This window comes from Drosophila rhopaloa, unplaced genomic scaffold (assembly GCF_018152115.1).
Source record: "Drosophila rhopaloa isolate 14029-0021.01 unplaced genomic scaffold, ASM1815211v1 contig_115, whole genome shotgun sequence".
NCBI classification, from domain to species: Eukaryota; Metazoa; Arthropoda; class Insecta; order Diptera; family Drosophilidae; genus Drosophila; species Drosophila rhopaloa.
The window spans coordinates 15,076,636-15,100,902 of record NW_025334990.1 but is presented as its reverse complement, the minus strand read 5'-3'; the positions used below and the strand labels follow the sequence as shown (position 1 = coordinate 15,100,902).

Here is a 24,267-nt window from a genome sequence, read left to right as displayed (position 1 = left end):
GCAAAGTTTATTTTTATGCGAGCGACGACACTCGGTGGGGTATTGAGAAGTGGATACAGTAAGGATTCTTAATAAAGTGTTATAAAATAATTGTTTATCAGGGCACTTGTCATATTTTCTATACTTTTTTATTAAGTTTGACCTTTTATGGAATAAAAAACTTGAGATATCTCTCACTTTGTTTATTTATTTTTTATAATTGTTACTAGAAACCAAGAAAATATTATTATATGCATTTTAGGAAATTTGGATATTAACTTATGACAGTATTGAAGAATCTTAGAAATATGTTTATCAATCCATAATTTAAATTTTGCCCGTCTTAAGATAATGAATTTAGATGATTCGTGCTCCCATTTAAGAAATAGTTACTGGGACATTTTCAATCAGATTCAAATCATTAGGATACGGCATAGTTTAGAATGGTACTAAAAAGAAACAGATCTAGTCAATTAGTAGTTAACATTATAGTTAATATTCAAAGTAAAGGCTTGAAATTTCGATTGTTTCGAGAGGAAGCCAAACCTGATCATCAGCTCCTTAGCTAAATTTCAGACCATACATTTTTGTTCGTCTTAAGGTGCCTTCCCTGTACACACACTCAAACTTATATCCACACGCACGGCTAGTGGAAACAAATCAACTCTGTTTTGGCGCCATGCGGCGTAGTTGCTCTGCACTTTGCCTTCAGTTTGGCAGACCGACAAACGCGACCGCGACTCTCGGCCAGAAGCACAGAACAGAACAGAGCCGGAGAGCCAGGCCAAAAGGCAAAGGCAAAGGCAGCCAGCCGGGCCAACTAGTTTTTCTTCAGTTCCTTCTTTGGCTTTTATTGTGCACGGGTTTGTTGTTTAGTGTGCCATTGGCGCTAACAACGTGCGGTTCACTCTTGCGGTTTTGTCGCCGACCGGTAAAGCCAGAAAGCGGAATAAAATCAAGAGCGATTCCGGGGCCTAAAACAAAGGTGGAAAGTGCATTTAGGCAAGATCTGCAGATTACACAAGTTGCCCCGCATTCCAGAGTTCCTTGAACTCCACCAATATCCTCTGTGGGTTGTGTAACCCATTTAGTTGGTTGCACTTTTAAGGCGATTACTATAAATATTAATAGGATTTATTGATTGGCTGTCGGTGGGATCGACGCGAGGCTTTCGTCTGCGGACCCATGTCCTTTCTCTCGCCCACGTTGCGCCTGGAGAATCTGTCCACGCAACCCACGATGACTCAGGATCATGTGCCCGAGGACCAGCGCTACAACAAACAGAACATCGTGGCCCAATGGTGTGTGCCCATCAATGGCAAGGTATTAAAAAGAGTGTTTTCCGAAACCGCAACTTAAGCTGATGGAAATTCGCGATAATTGTCCCCCCCTTTTTCGCGCAGATGTACCGCATCGAGCTGGAACACGGAACCACCAGTGGGCGGCGCATGATTTGGGTCAATGGTCGGGTAAGTTTTCTAGCTCTTTGGGTGTGCTGATGGATGGGTGGCTTTCGGAGCTGTTGAAGTATTTGCATTGTGAAGGCGAACTTAATTACAGGTCGTGTACGTACGTGTACTTTTTTAAGTGAATTGCTTTTGACTCCCCTATGAGCGGTTATCCTTAACTAGCACAGGATATTAATTAGGAATTTTAATATCATTAAACGTATTACAAGCTCCGCTAAATGTAATAGTTGGTTGAGTTAATGTGACGAGGTTGTGGCTTAGCCAATTAAGTTTGAAATTGAAATTACACTTTTCCAAGAGAAATAGGTTGCCAAGCTTTTTGAAGAGTTTCCTATTGTTGTTTAAGCATCTATATGATGAAGATGACGGAGTATGTTTGAGGCACAAGCGATTGTAAATGCGAATAGAAAAAGAATACTAGGAAATATAAAATTGAGCATAAACTTTAATAGCACTTAAGCGACTTTACCGAGTTCCGTTTTCTTGTATTTATGTTCGCGTCCTTAATAAATTTGTGTTTATTACGTGCTTACTTCAAACTTTAACCCCATTAAGTCCGCAATAAACTCAAAACTAAACTCAAATAAAATTTGTATATATTTTAATTGAATCGGTATTATCCATATTTCTGAAATGGCGGGGAAGGTTTTGGTGTTAAACCACCAAATCAAGAAAGGACTGAAAAAGTGGTACCCCCTTCCCAAATTCTGCATATACCATTGACTACAAACGGAAATCTTTTTTAACTAAAATTTCAAGAGTCTCAGAAATAATTCTATAGAAATTCTAATTTGTTGCCAAAACCACTGACTAAATGCTTTCCTGTTTTCCTTAATTACCCTACGTAGGAGGTCCTGCGTCGCGACTGGATGTTTAAGTTGGTTGGCGAGGACACCTTTCACATCGATCAGACGCGCTGCATCATTCGCGTTGATCCTGCGCCGGGTTTCAAGTACGAGTACTCACTCTATATCGATGGAAAGTCGCACGAGCAATACACTGAGGATATGACGCGGCAGTATCGACTGTGGCTCTACACATGCGATACGGCAGCGGAGGCAGCGCAGGAGTACAGGATAATGCTCAAGCTGGACACGCTGAGTCTGTACGTAAACGATGAGCTGCGCACCGAGGAGGTAAGGGATGGGTGCCTATTCCCCCCCACTTCCTCCACTACATCCTAACACTTTATTACCCCCATTTCGCAGTCGGTTTTCGTTCACGGCGGCACAGACACCAAGTTCCTGCTGCAGGACACGGAATTCGTGCTTCAGGCACGCTCAAGTGGCAATAAACATGATGGCATCGTTCACACTTTGCTGGCCAATGGGGTGCCAGTTCCGGAGGCAAAGATTCAGGAGATTATGCAAGAGCCGGTCTCCATTTTGCAGGGGAACTGAGTGGGGGACACCGGCACCCCCTCCACACGATAGGATAACGTTTTGCATTTGTTGAATTTTTCCCCCAATTGTTAATAAAAGTTTTACGGAAACTGTTTTCAAAACCAATTAAAAATAAACTTTTTTCTTATACAGTACTTTATTCGTTTTTGTTTATATGCATAATTGTAACGCAACTATCGTTTACGTTTTCAATTTCATTTTGACATTTTGCTAGCATCTGGTAATGTATGCCAAAAGTGCATCCAGTTTAAAAAAATTAGTCGGAAACATCAGTTGAAGAAAATACAAATTTATGTATACGCTCAATTAAAAACATTATATACTAATTAAACTTACTCATAAAACTTGGTTATCAAACACAACAACGAAATTATTGGGATAGGCAAAGAATAAGTGTAGTTTTTAATCAACTCGGTAACCTTTAAGTGCAATTTGAAATTGATTTAGTGTTTGTCTTGTTTGTTTTGTATTTAAATTGATTGCTTACTATTTGGTTGAATCAAAAACTCGGTTTGATCAATATTACTTTCTTTAGATTGCGTTGTATTTGGAAATTTAACAATATGCGCTTAATTTTTTGTCTTTTATTTGCTTTTCATACATTAACAAGTAACATTTTTGTTGAAATTTATTTTCAGTTTCAATTAAAAACACAATAATTTATTTACCTTGCAACACAATGATATTTTTGATATATACTAATTTTAATTAATTTCACAATATTTGTTTGTGGGTTAGAAAAACAAAATTTACAATTTTGTATTTAAGTTGCATGTGTATATATATATTTAAATATTAGGCTAAAAATGTTCGCAGAATACGCAAAAAGAGTAAACGAAAAGAGTTTTAATTTTGATTTTCTTTTCGACAAAAGTTCTCATCACTAAAAACTTGTAAATTTGCTTTACTTTTCTGATGACATTATATATGCCTCCTTAATTTAACAAAAATATATGTTTTTGTTATTGTAAGTACAGTGGAATGCATAAAAAAACAAAAGTTTCTTTAATACTTAACAAAGATATATTGCCAGTAGACGGATTGTGTTTGCTTGTGTTTTATAAATAAATAAGAAGAGATGAATAAAATAAATAAATATGTTTTTGTTCGCATTTTAAGAGAATTTTCTCCCAAATTTGGTTAACTATACTCTGTGTAAAAATTAGAATTACGAAATTACAATTTGTGGTATTTTGTTTTCATTAACTATTGCTGCTCACAGTACACGTATGTATATGTCCATCTTTTGCTGTCGCTTTTAAAAACCATGCTCTGCTCTCTATTACTAACACACACACATTTTACATTAGAGTTTATATATGCTTAGATATTATAGATTGATTCATTTGAAATATATACTCCTCTTCTCCTCCTCCTCGCACTTCCTGGCTAGTAAAATTAAATTTGAAATGTCCTCTGTTAGTTTTAAACCTTTAAAAATTATATATTCATATTTGATGCACGTATCGTTAGCTTAAAAAGTTCTTGTTGCATTCTCGCGGGAGCATTCTCCCTAAGTTTCGTGGTGAAAAGTCTTGCATTGAGTTATGAAATGGTTTTTCCTTTGCTTGCATAAAGTTTGCCTGGCTGCCTAGGTGCTTAAATAGTAAAGTAATCGTTTTGCTTTATGTCGTTTAGTGAATACTTGCAACTTGTGACAGTTTTTACTTCGCTTTGTTTTATATAATAAATATACTTTGCTTATGAAAGTTGTGTCTGTTGTTGAGAGAGGATTATATAACTTGTATAGTTATGAAATTTTTTCTTTTTGGAAACATATTAATTTTCTTTGTTGCTCTGCTACTTGTTGTTGCTGTGTGGCTCATTGTTGTTGTTTGTTGTTTTATCTAATTCGTTATTTTAATTAGTTCAATGGAAGGCAAAACATGTGCTGCAGTAGACTTTTATTATTATTTGCTTGCATTTGATTATTATGAATGTTATTGTTACCATTATGATGAAGTTGTTGCTGCTGTTGCTGTTGCTGCTGCTGCTGATGTTGCTGAAGTTGCTGCAACTGCTGCTGTTGCTGTGGTGAGTATACTGATTGGGGATGATATTGCTGCTGTTGCTGGCGATAATGTTGCTGCTGGCTGAGATTGTTGTTGCTACTGACTGATCCACCAGCTCCTGCTGCGCTGTTCAAATGCAGGAGACTTAAATCATCAGCCACGGAATCGTAATCACTGGAATCCTCGCCATAGAGCTGAAAGCAAATATCTATAAGTATCAAGTCAGGATTTTATTTAAATGTTCCCCACTTACCCGCATATTATACGGATGTAAGTCGCACATTTCGTGGTGTCAGACGCAATCCTCCAGAGACATCAGCAAGGGGTTCACATACTCAAAGCCCTCGAACTCGGATTGATCGATATTATCAATGACATGACTGAGATTTAAAAAAGTTTAATGTTAATTCGTGATTCGAATAATGGTGACAAAATCATGGAGGAGATATAAATGTTAGGGTCATCTTAAGTATGAACTTACTCATCATCCGGGGTCAACTGCACGGCCTCGCCGGTGAACTCGGGCGGGAAATTGGCCAGATCGCGATCTGAGTCTAAGCGTGGCTTGAATGGTGGCGTGACCTGTTTGCGCTCAAGCTGCGTGATTTTGGGTGTGCATGAGGATAGTAGAAATCATAATCGATTAGGAAAAACTCCCAGCCAATTGGGCAAACATAAGACATTGTTTCTCATATATGTCAGTGCGGCTTGAGCATGATTATGACGATGATAAAATTCACTTAAAATGGATTCAGATTTATAAAGACAGATAGAGAGGTTCAATGGTTGAGGGTACATGGTCGAAATGCGGCTGATCGATAGGAGCAATTACCTGCCGTTAGTCTGGACACTAAACTAAGATCTTTTAGGGGTTTATCTCATGCAAGGAATACACCAAAAAAAAAATACTAACAACTTGCCATCGTTTAGGGTTTGGGTAACTCGTTATCACTTACGGATCATCTGGCGTTAATACAGCCGGTTCTTGGGTAAATTGTACATCAAAGTTGCTTGTCACATAGGGATCGCCAGTGTCTAGGTTTGGTATATAAGGCGGTTGCACCTCCTTTTGTGCTATCTTTAACGCGCAATCGTATACGTAATAATAGATATCATTAATGTCCAAAGTGATTACAAAAATGCTCAACAGTGATTGCCTCAGTTGTATCACTATCAGCAGTACAAAGTAAAATATATTGAACTAGCAACTTTAGACCTGACCTATGTGGAAACCATTGGTCTCAATATAACTCATATATTATATTATTTTAATCTTCCTTCTGATTTATATCTTTTAGCAATGAGCTTGTTTCATTTTTATCTTTACTCTATTGGTTTTTGCTGCCCGAACAATTTGTTATCTATAACCAGCTGATTATTCTTGTTACCCTGACACATTATCATCATCACAAACAAGTGCACCAGGACACACAGAGATAATATAAGCGTCCTTGGACTCACCAATTCCCAATCCATATTCTTGAAGAACGGATGGCTGACAATATCCATGAAGGCGGACTCCCGATGGCAGCCCAAGCGGTCAGCGGGATTCTTGTTGAGGAAACCTTTCAATACAGAGGCGGCCTTAACGCTCAGCGATCGTGGTATACGAATGGTCTTCTCCAGGATCACTTGGAACAGATAGTCTTCAGTGTTCTAAAATTATAAATAACTTAGTTAGATTTCTATTTAAGGAAAAGAAACTAAGTATCCAACCTGATCGGGATTCTCGGAGGCACCTGCCAGATCAAACGGACTGCGGCCAGCCAACATCTCGTAGAGCAGGACACCTAGTGCCCACCAATCAACCGAGAAGCCGTAGTCCTCGCCCCTCAGGATCTCCGGGGCAATGTAGTTGGGTGTGCCGCAGAACGTAGAGGTGGTGTCTCCCGACCGAATACCCTCCTTGCACATGCCGTAGTCCGTCAGCTTGATGTGGCCCTCGTGATCCAGCAAAACGTTGTCCAGCTTCAGATCGCGATAGATGATGCCTTTCTCGTGGAGGAAGTTCAACGCCAGACTGATCTCGGCCGCATAGAAGCGGGCGTGCTCCTCGGGCAGTCGCCGCTGCCGCTGCATGTGGTACATTAGATCGCCACCGCGCACAAACTCGATGACGAAGAAGAGCCGCGAAGGCGTCTGGAAGCACGAGTGCAGCCCCACCAGGAACGGATGGTTCGAGGCCGTCTCGAACACATGCTTCTCCGTCTGCACCCAGTCGATGTCCTCGTCGTCGGTGACCAGCGCCTTCTTGATCACCTTCATGGCGTAGATGCGCCTTGTGCGTCGCAGCTCCACCATCAGCACCTTGGCATAGCTGCCGCGTCCGATAACCCGTATCAGCTCGAAGTCGTTCAGCGAGTACTGCCGCTGGGTGCCCGGCTCCAGGGGATCCTCCGGCGGCGGTGGCGCCACTATGTGGGCATGGTCGTGCGACTCGCAGGCATCGGCTCCTCCGCCCATCGCCTCGTAGGGAAGCGGAGGCAGCGGCACCGGCATCGGATCACTGGACTCCTCCGCCCGCTCCTTGACCAGCGGCTCCGGCTGGTCGGTGCAGTGCTTCTGCACCAGCTTATGGCACTTCTTGTGCACCAACAGCTTGCACTGGATGCACTTGAAACCCTGACGGCCCAGGCCCCAGATTCGATCCTGGCAGTAGGCACAGAAAGCACGCTGAAAGGGGTAACAAAATTGGATTAATACGGGTTCTTTGCGGTTCTGGATTTGGTAGCACTTACCCGGTTGAAACGCTTGGCCTGGAAGATGTGTCCATTGACGCGATACAACTTGCGCCAGCGTCGAGCACCACGTCGATAGATGCTGCCTGGATGATAATATATTTTTAGAGCGGGCATAATCAATATCTTTATTAAGGGCTCCTTCTCATTAACCAATTAAGGTCTTAACTCCCTTAAAAATCATTAATAGCCTACTGTTTATTATGGAACTTGTCAGTCAACCGCACTTTGAGAAAATAATTACGCATTTAAATTTCTATCTGGAAAACGAAGTTGGAAAGACTAATGAATCAGTATTGTTCAGCGGCTTATTTGCAAATAAAATGTTATCGATAGAACAGTTTTTGCATTTGTGACTTATTAAGCTTTGAAAAATAAGCGACTAAATTATGAAATTTACTGAATATAATTATTTTTCTTTAAATATTGTTTATTCACTTTTAAGTATGAACATTCATTTCAACAAATGCACTTTTTAAAATACTAAAATGTATACTTTTTAAAACTGTCTACCCCATATGGGCTAAATCTAATCGAAATCAAAAACGGAAAACGGGTCGAAGGGGAATTATGAATCAGAGAACCCAATGAATCAATAACAAATAGTTATCTTTTACGTAGCTTATTTATATTGCAAAGTTTGCTTAGCGGACAAAAAATTGTTTCCTTTTTAAATAAAAAAGAAATCGTTTAAGTAAATTTCCTCACAAACAAAAAATATTTATTTTATAGCGCTTATTTAGTAAACTTTGTTTGATAAACACTTACGATCTTCGCCATCGCAGGACAATCCCGGCGCTTGAGGAACATTGGGGAATACTGAAAAGACATAACAAAACCAGTTGGTTAAACATTTTACAGCACTCTGGATTTCTATGGTACATTTGGTAAACATTAATTGTAGGGCATGCTTACGGCAGGCTAGTTTGCCCATCGGGTAAATCTTTTTCCCTGCCGCGGTTCGCTTATCAATTTAATGAGATTTCGCTTGGTGATTTTTACTTATAAACGGATTCTTGCCGAGCCACATTAACGTGCTGTATTTTGCGGAGGCCTGTTAACATGCCAGCACCCACTCCTCGACTGAACCAATCCGATTTCCAAACACTGGCAGTTCCTTATCTCGGTGCCACGCACCATATAGAGAAAATAATAAAGAGCGGGAGAGATTCTAAAAACATTCGGAGAGATACAGAGATACGATTGGGGGAGAAGGAGATACTTTGCTCTTTTCCGAGTAATGTTAATTAAGCTTTTCCGGGAGACCACCAGCCATCAATTGAGACCAATTGTTCAGCTATCAGATATATTCTCCAGCAACAACCGCTCATCGCCCATCGCTCATTCATAATTCAATTAAAGTGTCGCCCCAGGGAGCCTAGGGTTCAATAAATTCGCCTGTCCATCAGCAAGGTTATAATATTCTAATGGATTCCACATATTGCCTCACGCCTTGCATTGACCTAGAATTTTTGTATTTTTATTCTCCACTCCATGTATATTTTCCCCGCAACGTTTTCGCTTATCAATCGTGATAGGACCTACACCATTTGTTTGGACTGCGCTCTTGTTTTTGCTATTTTTGCTTCACCGGTTTGTATTTTACGCCTTGCTTATTGCGATAAGGCGGGCTGAATTTATAAAGTGACTAGGGCCACGGGGAACTGTAGCTAAAAACAAAAGGAGTGATATGCATTATTAGTCATAAACCTGGGGGGAGACTAAGCAGTCTGAAGGTCGCGAGGGAAGGGAAAGATTGCTGTCTGCTATCAAATTTTACACTTGCCTTCATATCAAATAATTATATATAATCAATATTTTCATTTTTGGTCTTGGACTTGGACTAATACGAAATTTAGTAAACTCCATTACATTATAATTTAACTTTGAAGATTTTCACACTGGATTAATAATGAGTATTTGCTTTGCTCAACACATAACCAGTTAGTATAAAATTTAATTTTTTGAACTTCTTAGCTTGAGTTTTGGTAAGAGTCGATTTATTATGGCATCTTTAAAGTTCAAGAAAGGCAAGTGCACCCGTTTCTGATCTACATAGAATCCACATTGATTAATTGGCAATTTAAATGAGACTCTTCACTAACACGATGCTCCGCCGGTCATGAAAGTGGCCGTTTGAGTGCTGTATATTTGGGCCGCCTCGCAGAAGCCGCTCCAGATGATCATTGTGATGGATGTTTGGGGGGACGAAAGAGGGTGTATTGGATGTCTTGAGTTTGTGGTCAGTTCAGAGGTCACTGGAGCTCAGTTGAAACACTTGAATAACGCTATTGAAAACGCGCGAAGCGTCGTCACCGCGCGACTTTCAGCTACGAACTGAGACCGCGACTTCTCGCCACAAGAAGCATAGGAAAAAACACAACAAAAAAAACAGAAGTAATAGAGAAAACCGAGAACCAGAACCAAAAAGCACAACAAAAGAACAATAAACCCAAGTGCCTCAAGTGGCCGATTGAATTGTCACCGCCGTCCTCCGATTGGGAGCAAGTGAGAGCGCGACGAATGGCTTCGCCGATAAGATCGGGGCTGGCAATTCCATAAAATTAAGTACAACGCATGCGGTGGAAAATCAATAATTTATTGGAAATAATAAATTTGGATAAGCACTAATTTATGGCATTTAATTCGTTATGTTTCTGATGGCCCGGGGGTTTTCAAAGCCATAAATTAGTTGGCTAAACAAATTTAAAAAAAAGGGTTTTAAAGAAGATTTTAGATTTCAGGAACATTAAAAAATTTAAAATAACTAAAAGTAAAATTGAACAAAGTCGCGTTTGCTTAATATATTTTAAAGAATATTTAGTCACTAAACACAAAACCATAGCTAGAATCCTTTGTAGGGTTTTGTATTTTTCTTAAGTTTCCCAAAAGGGTCACCAATTCCATTTACCTGTCGCATAGGCCGGTTCGATCTCCTCCTCCGATTGCAACTGATGCTGCGACATCTGCTGCGGGGGCGGTGCCACGCCCATGGGCACAGTGGGAATGGGCACGGGAATGGGCAGGCGCTCGTAATGGATGCACTCGTGGTGATACTGCTGATGGTGATGCCCATGCCCGTTGTGAATCGTGCCCAGGACACTGCTCCTTCCCCCGATGCTGCCGCCAGCAATGCTGCCTCCGCCGCATCCATTTAAGCCACTTCCGGCACTGCCACTGTGGTGACTGTGATGATAGTCCATCAGCATGCCCGGCATTCCTACGGGCACCATGGAGGCACTGCCCAAGGTGCCAGGTACTCCTCCTCCGCCGCCACTGCTGCCGCCTCCCGAATCATCCGTCGTCGTGGTGTTCGTATTGTGACACCTGCTCGAGCACCTGCCCAGCGACCCACTCCCGGCGCTGTGGTGCCCCAAGCTGCCCATGTGCCCCGGATGACCCATGACCAGCATGCCGCCCATGATGGATCCGCCGCAGCCCTGACTGGAATCCGATCCGGAGTCGTGGCCCTGGCACACTGCACCCGCCGATCCGGGACGACTGAGGGTGGTGTGTGGTGGCGTCACCGAAGCCGTCGTCTGCATATAGTGATGGGTGTACGGATGCGGATGCGGCACATCGTAATCTCCCGTATCGATGTGACCCGCCGACATCATGCCAATGCTGCCCGTACTGCCTGTGCCCACACCCACGCCCACTCCTACACCCACTCCCACTCCCACGCCGCCTTGCAGGCAACCCAGCGATCCGTGGGCGCTGCCATGATGACTGTGACTGTGATGACTGCCATGGTGACTCCCGTGGGCACTGCCACTCCGGCTGTGCATCGATACGCCCCGGGTCAGCGTGTTGTTCGCCGACTGAATGGAACTGACCACCGCACCGCGGCACATGATGTCCGACAGCTGGTTGGCCTGAATGTCAAAGTACTTGGACTGGATTATGTTCGAAATCGCAATGGGATGAGAATAGAATGGATATATCCAGGTCAGTGATAAGGGTTTTAACCGCATTTTTAGGTTCGAACTCAGCTTGAAGTTGTTTCGAAGATCGGGTAATAAAAGGTTCATTGATTTGATTTTACATCCAAAATTCATCTTATAATTGTTGTAAAAGGAGATTTATCATAATAAATAAAAGAACATAAGAATGGCAGTTAATTTTTCAAAACCAAATTGAATAATCCTTATTTTTAGTTATCAGCTTTTTATAACTGACATTAAATTTGTAATAAGTATCGCGACCAAATGAGTATTGTATTTTATTGTCATAAAGTGAGACTCCACAAAGACTGATATTAACGGGAGTATATATTTCATCAAATAAATTGCCGCCTTTAAGTAATCAGTAGTCGCACATATGATAGCTCCAGAAATTACAAATATTATTGAGTCATGGAATATTAATAGTTGATGCTATTTATTGCATTTTAAAACTGAACTTTAAATACTTCGGGTATTTTTATAAAGAGAAATGAGTTATAAAATGAGTTTATGATTAATGACATGATATATAAAACTCCCTATTCATTAAGATAAAGCAAAATTCGAATAACAACTTTTACTGAAAAGTTGTAAATAACACGCCGAATAGGGACATCAAAACGGTTTCTGTTATTTAAATTAAAAATCAAACTAAACTCAATCGACATTATCTCCAATTCTAAATCAAATTTGCTGGCTTTCATGAAAATTTGTATTTTTTATTGGAATGAAACGCCGAAAGTGATTACTGCGAAGTCAATTGACCAGTTTGCTCATCAATTAGTTGTTGAATAACCAGTCTGGGTGAGTATAATTTAGATGAACTTGGAAACTTTCAATGAATCATAACTTCCCATGGATTTTCTTTAGCCCTTCAAGCTGAGTTCTTGGTGAAAATGAAACCGACAATGATCCGAATACCTGAGGACTATCCAGCTGATCGAGCGATTGTCTCCGAGCCGCATAATCCAGGTGTGTCATCAGTTGTTGGGCAGCTGGGCAATTTTTATTGGAGTGCAGGTGCTGCTGCGATGATGTGAGCATCGGCGGAGGTGGCGGTGTGATGGAACCGCATGGAGATCCTGGACAAGGACTCGAGCAGCGGGATCGACAGGTGGGGCTGTAGCAGAGGTTGCCACTGCCCTGCTGATTGGCCGAAGGTGTGCTGGGGCAAGTTTGCGATTGCTGTTGCTGCTGGGATTGCTGTTGTTGCTGCTGCTGCTGTTGTTGTGGCAGGCAGGGCTGCTCCTCCTCCTCCTCCGGCTGCACTATATTAACCGGAAGTGGTGCACACTGCGTCAGGCGGCGCGGCGACCGTCCACGATCCACAGTCGTGGCGGACCAATAGCCCCAGGCCATGATGGATTACTTATTCAATTTTTTCACTTCGCGTCGCGGTAATTCGGTTAAGTATCCAAGCTTTCGCTTCGGTTAATTCGGATTTGGTTTCAATTTCAAGTTCTTCTTTTAAAGTTCCTTTGCACTTGATTTGTTTCTGCGATTAATTAACGAGAATTTGCATAAGCTCACGCACTCAAAAATGGAAGTGGGGAGACAGGTTGCACTTGCCCTGTGGGCTGCAACTTTTTGTGTGTAAGAAGTCTTATAGTAGTAAACCACAATTGAAAGTTGCAGTTTTAAGCACTGGATTAAAACGAGTTTTGGATTTCATTTGTACTGTTCTACCCATGTTACACCATAGTTATCAAGGTTATTATTACAAAAAATACCTGACAAACTTATTAAGCTTTATATACCTTACAAAAATATCTCAATAGTCTTTAATTCCGAAAGTGTTAAAGTTAAATGTCGTACAAAGAATAAAAGGCATTGTAAATCATTTAGAACTATAAATATAATCAAATAATAATAAATGCATATAACAAATATTTTCACCTAATCAGAATGCCAGCGAACTATCTCATTAAACTAAGCTAAGCTTGAATGCTTTTCTGTGACAGTAAGCCCAATTAATTTCACTTCAAAATACTTGATTTATTTTCCCTTTATGCCAGCGTTTCTTGACTAAGTACTTCCAATATTTCTACTTAACATCACACTTTCCATTCACAAATGGAGCGTATAACAAATTGGATAAAATGGAGAAAAACATGCAGAATGCAAGGGAGGGGGAGGGGGAGAAAGTAAATCGCGAAGGAAAGCGGAACAAGGTCCCATTTGCAATTACAGTTACATGGCGCAGCAAACTATGCAAAGCAAAGTTTCAAAGCCAAACGACAGGCGGTATCCCCTAGATTCCGCCCACTTCGCTGATCTCGCAGTTTATAATGATTGATTAAAAGAAAAAACTCAGACACACAAGGATGTGGCCGTGAGAAGGGCGTTGGGCGGTGGGCGTTTGGTGATGGGCGTGGCCGGTTGCAGACGCCGCAGAAACCACACCTAAAAAAAAAATATATAAATTGTGTAATAATGGGAAAGGCAAGAGAGAAAGGAGCGGGGAAACCGAGAGAAATGCAAGCCGAACAGCTGACAACTCTGTCAGGAGACACGCACACAGACACATTCACACAGTCGCCTGGAGAAATTGGAAACCCACACAGAGACATTGCTGCGACAATCACAAACAATTTAACCCAAGTCAAACGAGCGCACAAGTTGCTGCAAATTGACAAAGGCGTGAAAGGCAGGAAAGAGCGAGCGAAAATTAGAGAGAAAAAGGGAGAGAAAGCACGGCAAAATCGGAGAGAAAATCACTCGACGCGCGCAGGGAAATTCGCTCACAATCGCCCATTTAAGTATGCAATCTTCTGTTGCCATTCCTCCATTTCGAATTATACAGTACACACTCTTTAAAGTGGACCTATAAAATCTAAGGTTTTCACTTTATAGATTAAAAGAGGTCTAAAAAAACATACACATATTTGGTTTCAATGGGTAGCAGACATAGTTTTAAACCTCCGAAACCGATAATGATTTTAAAGTCCTTTGAATTGCAAAAAGCTGATGGATTTTCCTAGTTTCAGGAATTTTTTAAAAAGTCCTCTTTCGTTTGTTTTTAAACCTTTTAACAAACGTTAGAGGTGATTTTAAACGTTGTTATCTGATTTTTTTTCAAAATATTTATCATAAACCTCAATCATTCCTTCACACTACAAAATGTTTACTATTTTGAGCGTGCACTGTATTCCACTTAAGTCCGAACCCACGCTAAATGTGGGTGGGCCATGCAGTCAAGTGTAAATAGAAAATTTTCTTCAAGTGTATTGGTAGGTCACATCGCAATCGCTTGTTGTTTAGACAATTGAAATTAAGTACTCCACTTTCATGCATAATTCGCATGATTAACGAGGGTCGAAGTGGGTCGAAAAGGGGGTGGCGAGGTCCTTAGGTGGACAGCATCCACTTGACACAAGAGCCTTGTCGTGACAAGGCAAGCAGATCCCTTTGTTTGGCACTCATTTTCTCGGGTTTTTCTTTATTTTCTGTGCTATCTGCTGATGATGCAGTCTCTAGTGGCTGATATGGAAAGGGGGAAAAACAAAAAGGATCCGATGCATTTTCGAATTAAATTTAGCCAGCCCCTTTACCTCACCCCTTTCTCCTGTTATCCCTCTTTCGCTGCCTGTATCCATCCTTCAGCGTTTGCTAAATATAAACACTCCGCCGGCATTGTTTTCCCTGCAATTGGAGCATGAATATTGGTTGCCTGGCTGTTTGTCCAGGATGGAAACAGAGCATCCCAAACAACCCAACAGTCCAGCCACCCATAGCAAACCCGTCTAGCCCCTCTCTTTTCAAACCCCCATTGTTGGCGAAACCAAAGTCCTGAAATCCCCGTGCACTAAGCTGGATTAAAGCTGATTTACAATCAAAAAAATATTTAGCTACCTTTATATACAAGTTATTTTCAGAAGCTTAAAATTGATATGAACTATGATATTTTTATGAAGTAAATCTAGTAAGTCTATGCAAGTTGCAAGTTGCAAGTTAAAGTATTCTTTAAATGTGTTTATAAGATTTAATCTGCTCTTTTCTATACATCTCATTTTCATTTTGTCCTTTCTAACAAAATAACATTAGCATATCCAAAGTCAAATGATGTTATTTAATATTTGTTTACTTAAATTTTGTGCAAACAGAGAAATAATTATACATAGAGAAAACTAGGAGTTCACAACATTTTAAAAAGTACGTTTCATAAATTTTTCTTGTCGAATCTAGCATCGAAATCTAAAATTAATGGACTTAACTGAATTTCTTCATAAATATCTAATCTCATTATAAGGCCTGGCTAGGAACGAAAAATTTTATTGATTAAATATTACACAAGGCTATTGTTTATTATTTAGTACCCCAGTTAAGCTTGAAATGGCCGGGTAAAGTACAGCTTCTTACATCAGAAAACCATCAAATTTTGATATTTAGCCCGTCCCCGAATATTTAGCCCCGAATTATTGACCATTCAAGCGCCTCAATCATCCGCCCCCCTTTATCTTTGGCAAACAAGCGTGGGGAATCAGGCGTGTTTCTTGCGATACAATAACGATAAACATAAGCAGGCGATGTTCGCCAGGAGGGCGGCGAACCATCTTCAGGCCACCGGATACCAGTCCGGCCAAGAAGCATCAATAGTTAAACATCAATTTGGCTTTTCCACTGACGTCAAGCGGGGCCAGTTCACCTGCCACCCGCCTTAGCCTCCGACAGTTATAAAATTTCACACAGCATAACAAAGAGAAAAGTGGCAAGATGGGAAATGCCATAAAGTTGGCACTCAGAGAAAGAAAAAATAACGTCAAAATCGACCATTAAACAATACCTTTGCTTATTAAAAAAACATATTTAATCTTCAGAGATATTTAACAGTCCGCTAAGGATAAGGAGTTTTTACAATAATCAACTTCCTTATTAAACTAAAGCCCAACTTGTAAAATATGTTTTACATTATTTAGTTGACTCAAAAATTAGAATAACTTTAATTTTTGTAAAATATTCATAGTTTGATTTGACTTTGGCTAGGCAATACTCTAGGATTATATTTTTTTTTTAAATATGTACTACATTTTTATTAAAAATTTTAAATTAACAGACCTCAACGAATTTCATTTAGTTGTGCCAGAATCTCTAATGAAACACTTTAGATTTATAACTAACAAATCGAAATCATGAAATGGTAAAGACAAAAGAAACGCAAATAACCCCCACTTTTTCTCTGTGCAAAAGCGATATGGAATAAGCATGCGAAATGAGGCAGCCAAACGGACGTCATGTGCATATTCAATTCGGGGCCTACCAACCATCCTGCCATCCGATCCAGACCTCCTCGCTGCGTCGCACTACCTCCCGACCAACCGAAAATGGGCTTTCTTGTTTGCTGAACTAACAATAATTTCATTAAGCCCAATGGCATCATTAAAATTTGGGGATAGCCAGCAAGCGAACTGAGAACCGAACCTCCCAGAGGCTGCAGGAGGAACCTAAAAAAAAAGGACACAGAACACAGAACAGAAACAGAACCCCAGGGTACCAGAAAAACAGTGGGGAAAAAAAGTGGAAATTTGCTGATTTAACTTTGGAGAAGGCGGCTCACACACCTGGTACGAGTGAAAGCCTTCGGGCCAAAAAGAAACGAACAAGTTTAAATGGCAGGGCGACAGCTTGGCCAGCAAAACGCTTTCCACAAAGAATAAAAGGAAATTGTTTCGCCCTGCAGCTTCTTCCTAGCCTACTGACTCATATACATATACATGTTATATATGCTATACATATATGCATATGGAATGGATCCATCTCGGGTATATGGTATAGTGGGTTTTGGGCCAAGTTTTGTGAAACCAGACGGTCGCAGAAGTGCAAGCAGCGCTTGATGAAGTGCAAATGCCTGGGGTCAAGTTTAGGGTGGGGATTCTCGCACACAACCACACACTCACACACACTGCCTCAATTCGTCGCCAGTGTGTGTCAGTGTGTGGTTTTGTTTGCCAGTGTCTGGCGCACAGCAGCCAAAAAATCGTTAAAAAAAACGAAAATCCTGATGCAGGATTTCCACCAAATATGGAAATCAATGCTTCAATTTTATCAGGTCCGTTTTTAAATCATGACGTACCAAAGAAGAATGGTAAGGCTATATGATTTATATCATTTTACAAAATGATTTAAATGATTTTGTTACAATATGATTAAAATCTTTTTACAATTTTTTTGTATGTCCGTCCAGCAGTATGCAATACAATCATGAAAAAAGCAATGCGATTATACTCTTTGACTTCATTTTTTGCTACAATATTTTAAATGATCGTATAAGGTTTAAATTACAATGTAAAAAAACAAGAAACAATATATTTCTTAAATCATTTAAATATTCTTAATATTCTTAAAAAAAAATTATATTTTTTCTCAGATAAAATTAAAAATGATTACAAAGTGTAAGCTAAACCATTAATATTGTTTATACAAAGAGATTTTTTGATTACATAGTAAAATCTCATTTGCATGCCAATGGAATAATTTATTTACATATTTAATTGTGCAGTAAAGTGTTATAACAAAGTATTTTTACATGAAATCCTATGCTAAGTAATATTATTGGTTTAGAGAAATAAGATACGTTTGTATTTTTCCATTAAGAGTCTCATTGAAAGTCAATAAAAAGACTGCTTTTCAAGTAGCAAAATATATTGATTTAGCGCAATACGGCCATAAAACTCTTCGCATCTTTAAGGTTACACACTTATAAACTTCGTACTTCATTAGCAGCCCCAAAACTTTCGATAAAGAAACATGCACAAATTTATGCTAATCATTCACGTCCTTAGCCTTTTCGCCTTTCTTTTTTCACCCCCTTGTCTTCAAGGAAAATTGTATGGCAACTAATCAGAAATGTACGACAACTTCGGCAGAACAGTCAAAAAATATTGCCCAGGGGCAATTGATTTTTTTTCATGAGATTTTCGGGTCTTTCCGAGTAGAACCAAAAGTAATGTTTAAGAAAATAATTATATGGAATTATGTTGTTCACTGATTTGTACTTTTTTTCAACTTCCAACTTTGGTTATTTCTGTTTTCTTTTGTTAATTCACACCTCAGAAACTCGTTGTGCCGTTAGCTTTGCAAATCCATGTATATTTGTATATATATATATAATTATGTATTTGTTTGTGGAGCCCGGAGAGTTGTATCTTTTAAATCGAAATCCGCACGGCACTTCCTCACAGGCGAGCGGCCAACGCGCGAGTGAAATGCCGATGCAGAGAAGTATGCTAGGGAAATTTTCCGAGGAGAAGGTACCAGAGAGAAGTGCGAGAGAGGAGAAGAGAGCATGACTACTTCAATGTCAGGTGACGCACACTCCTGCTCTTCTTGTCGTATAGGGAATATATCCTTTATTTTTAAGGAGAGAACGCAAATAAAAGCCGCAGACCGGCGCTTTAAGCATTGCCATCTCGGATTCAATGGATGGTAATACCTTTCTTTTTGGCTCAGCTGTTTTTTGTGGCAACTGGGGAAATGCTCTCTCCGCCTCCTCTCCTTGCCGTAGCTATCTCGCTCTCGGGTAATGGCATCTTGTGTATCGACCTTATGGGCTTCAAAAAAAAAAGTTTTTCGGACCTGGACAAAAGTTTTTATATGTGTACGTGTGTGTCCTGGACAGAGTTGCCATATTGCAGGCGCATAAATTATAGCGGTAGCTTTCAGATTCTAGACATTTTGTTTTGATTTGTTTAAGAGGAGGGTATAGGTTTTGTTGGCCGGAGATGAAGCCGGAAAGTAAACCAAAAACATACAGAAGCACAGTCATGTAGCAAAACACGAAAAAAAACATTTTAAAAAATAAAAAAATACAAACAAGAGAAACAACAACAGAGAAGTCAAAACAAGGACTTGTAAAAATGCAAAACACGCATACCAACAGCCATTTACTAATCAACACAAAAACAACAACCACACTAACAGAAAAACATGTACGGAATACAAACACACAGACAGACAGACAGGACATCCTAACATATGCAAGAGTGCGTGTAACGGTAACGTAATACCTTGACAATGTCCCTCTTTTGCACACACACACATATACTCGCAGGGACATACGCACACAGAATGCTTTTAATACATTTTAAGCCGCATTTTTTCACACGTGGCCACATAACAACAAGAAAAAAGAAAAAGAAAGAATATTATAAGTCGAGGGTCCCGAAGAGAAAATAACCTGGCCCTTAGTTTCTTAAAATCATTGCATACTTTCTGGCGACTGAATAGAAAAGAAGACATAAATATAAATGTGTTATTAGGATATTTTAAGCTGTGTCTTCTAAAGAATTTATACATTTTCAGAGAAAGCAATAGAAGTGCAAAAAGTTTAAACGAAATCTGTTTTAATACAATAGAATGTCGCAGGAATCACAATAAATTATTATTTAAAAGTTGCTGTAAAAAGCTTAACTTAATTTTTCTCTATTAATCTATCGGAATTTTTTATTAAATATTTATAAAATAACATACTTTTAGACAGCTTCATAGGTGAATTTAAACCTCTAGATGTTCCTATAGCATCCCCGAATATACCCCTTTTAAAAGTACCCCGTATAGCAACAACTAACATGTTATCCCTACACACGCTGTTTTTCTCTCATATGGAGATATGTATGAGGGGGTGGTATAGCCACAAAATATCAGGAAGCTTGGTCCCCAGCACAAAAACAAAGCCGCATGAAAAGGGAAGCGGAAACTTTAACACCCTCTCCATCAAACCCCTCTCCTCGACCAACTTTGTTTAGTGCGACTGGCAGTTATCATATCTGCTGGGCCGTTAGTTGCCTTTCTTGTTTTTCAGAGCCATGTTTGGAAAAACAAAATGACCACAGGTATGGAATGACCAAGGATAATGCGGATAACTCGGAAAATTGAAGTGGGCTCTGGGTTTCGTAAAATGCCCTTTGAGAGTAAATGGTTTAACTAAATCTTAATACATCGTAAAATCTATTGTTCCTTTATAATTATTTGTTACAAAATCCTTTCATCTAGTTTTTTCTATTAGAATTAGAATAGTTTTACTAAAAACACATTGAAATCAAATTGAATTTTACCAATTTAGATATGTTATGATTTCCTAGCTTGAAACAATAGTGTTGGCCAAAATTCTTGACTAAAATAGAGTGTATTACTTGTTCATAATGTTTGCAACATCAGGCCCACCTTTTTTAGTAATTTACTGTGCGAAAGGGTTTCGTGTTTGTCATTTGGCGAACGAATGTGGTAAGTGAAACCTTTTTGTTGTTGTGGCAAGCATAATTAAGCACAAAACTCGCATAAGTCTGCGTGCATGAGTGAGATCGCCAAAAAACCGCACAACAGGAAAATTAAAATTCAAAAAAAGCTGGCGAAAACTTAAACCCACACGAAGCAAACAATTTAATTATAATGAATAATAAATGAGCCCGCCGAGCCAAGATCCAAGCGGAATTTATATGCAAATAAGTCGGAGGCAGGGAAGAGTGAAAACAAAAAAAATGTTTAAGAACGCTGCCTGCCTAAGGCAATTGCCATAAGACAGGGGCTTTTCGAGCATGTGAGTGTGTGCACGGGTTAATTAATATTTTATGTTATTAACCCGAGTGGATGCGGCTGCGTTTGGATGCCGGGAAAACTGAAAAGCAGGCGAGAAACTCACGAGGAAAACTCAAATTTATTGAGCTAATAAGACTGGCTGGGCTCACTCAATGTTTAATCAGGCCTAAATGTTTATGGGCTTGGTTAAATATTGGATTCAGCGACGAAATGTGTTGCTTATTGACTAATTAAGTGGCTAATGCCGGCAGCAGCAAAAATCCTTGAAAAACTTGGAGAAATTCAAGTAAAAGTTAGAAGTAGTGGTGGCTTTTATAAGTATGTAATGTATCTTTACTTAGATAGCTACAACTTATATTTGTTTAGCTTAAGACTGTGGAACACCAAAGCTTCTTTGATAAGTAACTGACCCTATTAGATAAGTTTATTTATGTTTAACAAGTTAGGAAACACCCTTGTATAAAAACATTCTAAACTAATATACTCCTCATTTTTCTTAATTTTACTCACCATGAATGACTAATTGGGAATCGTAGTTCATTTCGTAAAGTCGTATGGCCTCGTCTAGTTCCATTTTCGTTGATATGGTACAGGGATCGTTTTCCTCATCTACCCATTTAATGGTAAAGGGCTGTAATAATTGAAATTTGTATAAAACTTATGACACTGAAATTGTTTGAGCTTACCTGATCCAGGGGAAACCGGCAGATGTTGCGGATCTCATAGCACAGTTCCTCGTACGAGATATTCTTGTTGACAGTGGTAATGATGATCTGGCCGTTATAGGCGGTCTTCACCGTAATGCTATTGGGCGTATTGGCCATATTCATGCTGCCGCTGTTCAAACTGGCGCTGCTGCCGTCGTTCAAAATTTGCGAGGGCATTTTCTGCATTTGCTAGCTGGATAAAATGATTTGATAACACGTAACACACAGAGACACAAAAATGGATAACAAAAAACTGCAAAAATAAGAAGAGATAAATACAAATTATAATAAAATAACTGTTATAAAGAGAAGTCTTCATGAAAAGATAAAGATAGTTTGTTAAAAAATAATGTATTTATTTAATAAAGTGGGATTTCAAAATTTGTAATTGTAATGTGACTCTCAAAAAGTTGAAAGGTATTGAAATATTTAAGTAAACTTTTGAACTCTAAAAAAAGATACAAGTAATTATGCGAAGCATTATCTAATTCTCTTCTCTATAATTCTTTTCAAATACAACTTCAGTTTTATCATAGAAAAATTCGATTTTGGGGAGTTTCACTGTATAGCTATATGATATCTCAAAGTTCCCATAAGTCACTGAAATGAACAGATAAATGTTTAAGAATTTCAAGCGTATTCTTACGCTCATTTTTGTTATCTTTTATTCTTTAAAATACGATTTGAAATCCCGCCCTAAACGAAATGTCAACTTTGACATTTGAGGCACGCGCACAAACACAAACAAAAGCAAACTGCATGCCACAGGTTGTTGTTGTAGTTCTTGTTTGTTGTTAGTGCACCAAATGCGGAGACAAACACAAAAAGGAAAAAAGACAAAACAAACGCGAATGAATCATTCAAAACGCCCACAAAACAATAAAAGAAGAAAAGTAAATGGAATTAGCACGCCAAAACGAGTGTGCAAATTAGTTTATTTTTACTCCTGTCCTCTCTTTTTTTCCCCTATTTACTTAAGTATTTGAGCGTAATTAATGCGGTACATTGACCAAGGTAACTGTTAAAAGTACCCAGTTGGCAACAACAACAGTGCAACAAATGAGTAAGTAAGAGAGAGGGGGACGCAAAGAGAGATCGGGAGCGTCGACAACCTGTTTTAACTCATTAGCATTTTTCAATTAAGACGCTACTTTTTTAACTTTAACAATTGCAAGTAAAAACTTAAGCTTTAACTCTTGACTCACACTAGTTTTCTTGAGTTTATTTAACCACGAATAGTAAGCACAGAACGCCGCACAAAAACACTGAGTGGACAAATCATACAACACGAAACATTTAAATTAAAGCCAATCAGTGCGACACATACATTTTAATCAAATCACTGGCACTCGCACACTTTTAATTAATTGTTATGGCTTAAACAAATTAAAACTAACATTGCTGTTCCTCCCTTTACTTCGCTTTTTTGGAAGGAGAGCACAAAGCGAAGAGCAAAAGCAAAAAGAGTGTTTAAAGTCGAACTCTGGCGTTTGCTAACACTGATAAGGTTTGGTATATAAATACCAAAAAGCTGGCAAACTTAGTGTCAAGATTTAGTGGTATTTTTCTGGTTTTACTTTGCTTTTACACTGATGCAAGGGCTGGAGAAACATTGAAACCGTTAAGCACTGTTATTTCTTAAAATTATATCGAAATTTTATCTTGATAGAGAATAAATATAAGGGAAAACTAAAATAAGTTTGTAATATCATAAATAATTCTTATTCTACTACCAAAATTCAATAGTTTTTCAAAAGATTCATAAGCGGAAATATAAAATATACATAATAGATGTGCCCATCATAAAACTGCACGATTTCTTAGAAGCCAATATTCTTAGAGTACCATTCATTATTTTACTGATCATTATTTTTTTATATAGTTAGGTTTTTTTTCTTGTTTTATAAATTTCAAAGTACTTATATAGAAATTTATTTCATAGCAGAAATAACTAAAAGTTCCCCAGCTGCAATTCACAGTATAGAAAATACCATTTACTTTAAAAAAAACTTACATAGTATTAATTAAGCAAAAACTATATGAAAAAAAAATATAGTGAAAGATGTGCCCATCATAACACTGCATGATTTTTATTTTTTTTTATGAAAATCATGTAGCTTATTAAAACAATTTTAATACCTTCTCAGGTGCCAATATTTTTACAGTATTACTCAATTTATTTCTGATATAGTTACTTATTACAACTTTTTTGTTATATGTAGTTTACATTTTTATTCAGAAATTTTGTGGCAGAAAGAACTGAAAAGTTCCTCGACTAAAAGATACCCAGTAACGATTCTGCAATTCACAGTATAAAAAATACCATACCAAAAAATTTATTGAAAGATGTGCCTATTATAAAACTGAATGATTTTTATTTAATATTTTTGAAAATCCATGCTTTTAAATTTACAATTCTTAAAGCCTTCTCAGGAGAAGTCAATATTCTTACAGTATTACACAATTTTTTTCATATATAGTTAC

At 38.8% G+C, this 24,267-nt stretch overlaps 2 protein-coding genes across 8 annotated transcripts; one reads left to right on the top strand and one right to left on the bottom strand.

Annotated features, from left to right (window-relative positions):
• The first annotated feature begins 722 nt into the window (after positions 1-722).
• Positions 723-2,985, top strand: LOC108043600 (fas apoptotic inhibitory molecule 1). The gene is made up of 4 exons (XM_017122374.1): positions 723-1,302; positions 1,383-1,448; positions 2,297-2,584; positions 2,657-2,985. Exons 1-4 carry the CDS (start codon positions 1,165-1,167, stop codon positions 2,846-2,848), a joined length of 684 nt encoding a protein of 227 aa, XP_016977863.1. The 5' UTR covers positions 723-1,164; the 3' UTR covers positions 2,849-2,985.
• A 1,955-nt stretch (positions 2,986-4,940) lies between these two features.
• LOC108043601 (atypical protein kinase C) lies at positions 4,941-23,264 on the bottom strand. Of its 7 annotated transcripts, none has more exons than XM_044457607.1 (10): positions 23,181-23,264; positions 21,763-22,036; positions 21,587-21,707; positions 8,370-8,420; positions 7,602-7,687; positions 6,580-7,536; positions 6,325-6,519; positions 5,345-5,460; positions 5,117-5,243; positions 4,941-5,057 (listed from the first exon to the last, which is right to left on the bottom strand). In XM_044457607.1, exons 2-9 carry the CDS (start codon positions 21,967-21,969, stop codon positions 5,156-5,158), a joined length of 1,821 nt encoding a protein of 606 aa, XP_044313542.1. In that variant the 5' UTR covers positions 21,970-22,036; positions 23,181-23,264; the 3' UTR covers positions 4,941-5,057; positions 5,117-5,155. The 7 variants fall into 7 exon arrangements, with proteins under 7 accessions (XP_044313542.1, XP_044313540.1, XP_044313538.1 ...); XM_044457605.1 differs by having other exon boundaries at positions 23,111-23,245; XM_044457603.1 differs by lacking the exon at positions 23,181-23,264 and adding an exon at positions 22,989-23,104.
• Between the last annotated feature and the right edge of the window lie 1,003 nt (positions 23,265-24,267).